Source organism: Arachis duranensis, chromosome 9 (genome assembly GCF_000817695.3).
Source record: "Arachis duranensis cultivar V14167 chromosome 9, aradu.V14167.gnm2.J7QH, whole genome shotgun sequence".
In the NCBI taxonomy this organism is placed as follows: Eukaryota; Viridiplantae; Streptophyta; class Magnoliopsida; order Fabales; family Fabaceae; genus Arachis; species Arachis duranensis.
The window spans coordinates 74208610-74211846 of record NC_029780.3 but is presented as its reverse complement, the minus strand read 5'-3'; the positions used below and the strand labels follow the sequence as shown (position 1 = coordinate 74211846).

At 39.4% G+C, this 3237-nt stretch overlaps 1 protein-coding gene across 1 annotated transcript; it reads right to left on the bottom strand.

Annotated features, from left to right (window-relative positions):
* Window positions 1–281: 281 nt before the first annotated feature.
* LOC107465953 (uncharacterized) lies at window positions 282–1546 on the bottom strand. The gene is made up of 2 exons (XM_016084938.1): window positions 1401–1546; window positions 282–1305 (listed from the first exon to the last, which is right to left on the bottom strand). The coding sequence occupies exons 1-2, from the start codon at window positions 1544–1546 to the stop codon at window positions 282–284; spliced, it is 1170 nt and encodes a 389-aa protein (XP_015940424.1).
* Between the last annotated feature and the right edge of the window lie 1691 nt (window positions 1547–3237).

Below are 3237 nucleotides of genomic sequence, written 5' to 3'. Positions count from 1 at the left end.
TAGCTGTTTAGCTAGTTTCTTAGCCCATTCAATCACCTTCAATTAGTGTTCAGCAACCTTGCACTTGCACTTCCAATAGATAAAAGAAAATAAACCAAAGAACTATCAACTAATACTAAAATTTAAACTACCTAAATTCATAATCATAAGCTACTTTTAGAAAACAGAAAAAAATTGAAAGGATATGAGTGTTGCGGTGCCTCCCAACTAGCGCTTCTTTAACGTCACTAGCTTGATGTTCCTTCCCCCTCAGTTGAGGTTATAGATCACTCTCTGCTCATCTAATGAGTCCCCCAAGTAGTGCTTGAGTCTGTGGCCATTGACAGTGAAAGTTCTATGTGTCTTGTCCTCCATAAGGCTACATAACCATAGGGAGACACCTTGAGGATTGTGAAAGGTCCAGACCATCTTGACTTAAGCTTCCCTGGGAAGAACTTGAGCCTTGAATTGTATAGCAGCACTTTTTGACCTTCTACAAACTCTCTTCTTGCTAGCTTTTGATCATGCCATTTCTTTGTGTTTTCCTTGTAAATCTTGGCATTCTCATAAGCTTGATTTCTGAATTCTTCCAGCTCATTGAGTTGTAGTAGCCTTCTTTCCCCAGCAGCATGATTATCAAAGTTCAACATCTTTAGGGCCCAAAATACTCTATGTTCAAGCTCTACTGGTAGGTGACAAGCCTTTCCAAACACCAATCGGTATGGAGACATACCAATGGGTGTTTTGAAGGCTGTCCTATAAGCCCATAGTGCGTCATCCAGCCTTTTGGACCATTCCTTTCTTGAGTTACCAACAGTTCTTTCAAGGATTCTTTTGAGTTCTCTATTTGAAATCTCAGCTTGCCCGTTGGGCTGTGGATGATATGGGGTTGCCACTTTGTGCTTGACTCCATACTTCAGAAGGAGTGCTTCAAGTTGCTTATTGCAGAAATGTGTCCCACCATCATTAATAAAGGCTCTAAGAACTCCAAATTGGCTGAATATGTTTTTTCTCAAGAAACTTATCATAACCTTGTCATTTGTTGATGTAGCTATAGCCTCTACCCATTTTGACACATAATCCACAGCCACAAATATATAATTTTTTGAGTATGAGTATGAGGATGGGAATGGTCCCATGAAATCAATCCCCCATACATAAAAAAACTCCAACTCCATGATGAACCTTTGTGGCATCTCATTTTTCTTGGGTAGGTTTCCAGCTCTTTGACATTCATTGCACCTTGTTACCAACTCCTTTGCATCTTTGAATATTATTGGCCAAAAGAACCCACACTGTAGCACCTTGGCTGCAGTTCTTTTTCCACTGAAATGGCCTCCATATTGGATCCATGGAACTACCAGAGGACCTCTTGTTCTTTCTCATAGGATATGCATCTTCTCAGGATTCTATCAGCACACCTTTTAAACAAATAAGGCTCATCCCAAATGTAGTACTTAGCATCATTGATTAGCTTTCTCCTCATGTGTTTGTTGATGTTGGTGGGTAGCTCCCTAATAGCCTTGAAATTAGCTATATCCGTGAACCAGGGAGTTTCTTGGGTCATCATTAGCTGCTCATCAGGAAAACTTTAATTCACTGCAATGTTGTGTGCTTTATCTTCTTCAAATGGGATTCTAGATAGGTGGTCAGCCACTTTGTTCTCTGCTCTGTTTCTATCTTTAATCTCTATGTTGAACTCTTGAAGTAGCAAGATCCATCTTATCAGTCTAGGCTTAGATTCTTGCTTGGTCAGCAAGTATTTGATACCTGCATGATCAGTGAAAACAATGACTATAGAACTAATGAGATATGATCTAAACTTATCAAAAGCAAAGACTATGGCTAGGAGTTCCTTCTCTGTAGTAGTGTAATTCCTTTGATTCTCATTAAGAACTTTGCTAGCATAATAAATAACATGTACTAGCTTATCTTTCTTTTGTCCTAGAACAGCACCAACAGCAAAATCTGAAGCACCACACATCAATTCAAAAGGTGGTGCTATAATAGGTACAGAGGAAAGTCTGTTTTTGAGCTCATCAAAGGCCAGCAGGCATTCTTTATCAAAAATGAAAGATGTATTAGAAACAAGTAGGTTGTTGAGAGGTTTAGCAATCTTTGAAAAATCTTTAATAAACCTCCTATAAAACCTAGCATGTCCTAAGAAACTTCTAATTGCCTTGACATTGCAAGGTGGAGGTAACTTCTCTATCACTTCCACCTTGGCGTTAACCACCTCTATGCCCTTTTTGGAAATTTTGTGACCAAGAACCACCTTTTCAGTGACCATAAAATGACACTTTTCCCATTTCAAAACTAGGTTAGTTTCTTGGCACCTCTTTAACACTAGAGAAAGGTGATGTAGGCATTTAGAATATGAATCACCAAATACAGAGAAGTCATCCATAAATACTTCAATAAACCTTTCAATCATGCCAGAAAATATGGAGAGCATGCACCTTTGGAATGTTGCAGGTGCATTGCACAATCCAAAGGGCATTCTTCTATAAGTAGAGACACCATAAGGACAAGTAAAGGAAGTCTTCTCTTGGTTTTTGGGGTCTACTACAATCTGATTGTATATAGAGTATCCGTCCAAGAAGCAATAGTACTTATGTTCTGCAAGTCTTTCTAGCATTTGGTCCATTAAAGGTAGGGGAAATGGTCTTTCCTGGTGGCTTCATTGAGCTTCCTATAATCTATGCACATGCACCAGCCAGTCACTGTTCTTTTTGGTATTAATTCATTCCTCTCATTTGGTACCACAGTGATCCCTCCCTTCTTAGGAACTACTTGCACCGGGCTTACCCAAGGGCTATCTGAGATTAGGTAAATTACCCCTGCTAGCCACAATTTCAGCACTTCTCTTTGGACTACTTCATTCATTGTTGGGTTTAGCCTTCTTTGTTGTTGTCTTGATGGCTTGGCACCTTCCTCAAGGAGGATTTTGTACATACACACTGAAGGGTGGTGCACGAAATTGTGATCATCAACAATGGCGCCAAAAACTTGGTAGCGCTCTCAAACGTGAATCACACTTTGTCACAACTCAGCATAACTAACCAGCAAGTGCACTGGGTCGTCCAAGTAATACCTTACGTGAGTAAGGGTCGATCCCACAGAGATTGTTGGTATGAAGCAAGCTATGGTCATCTTGTAAATCTCAGTTAGGCGGATAATAAAAGGTTATGGAGTTTTCGAATAATAATAATAAATAAACAGAAAATAAAGATAGAAATACTTATGTAAATCATTGGT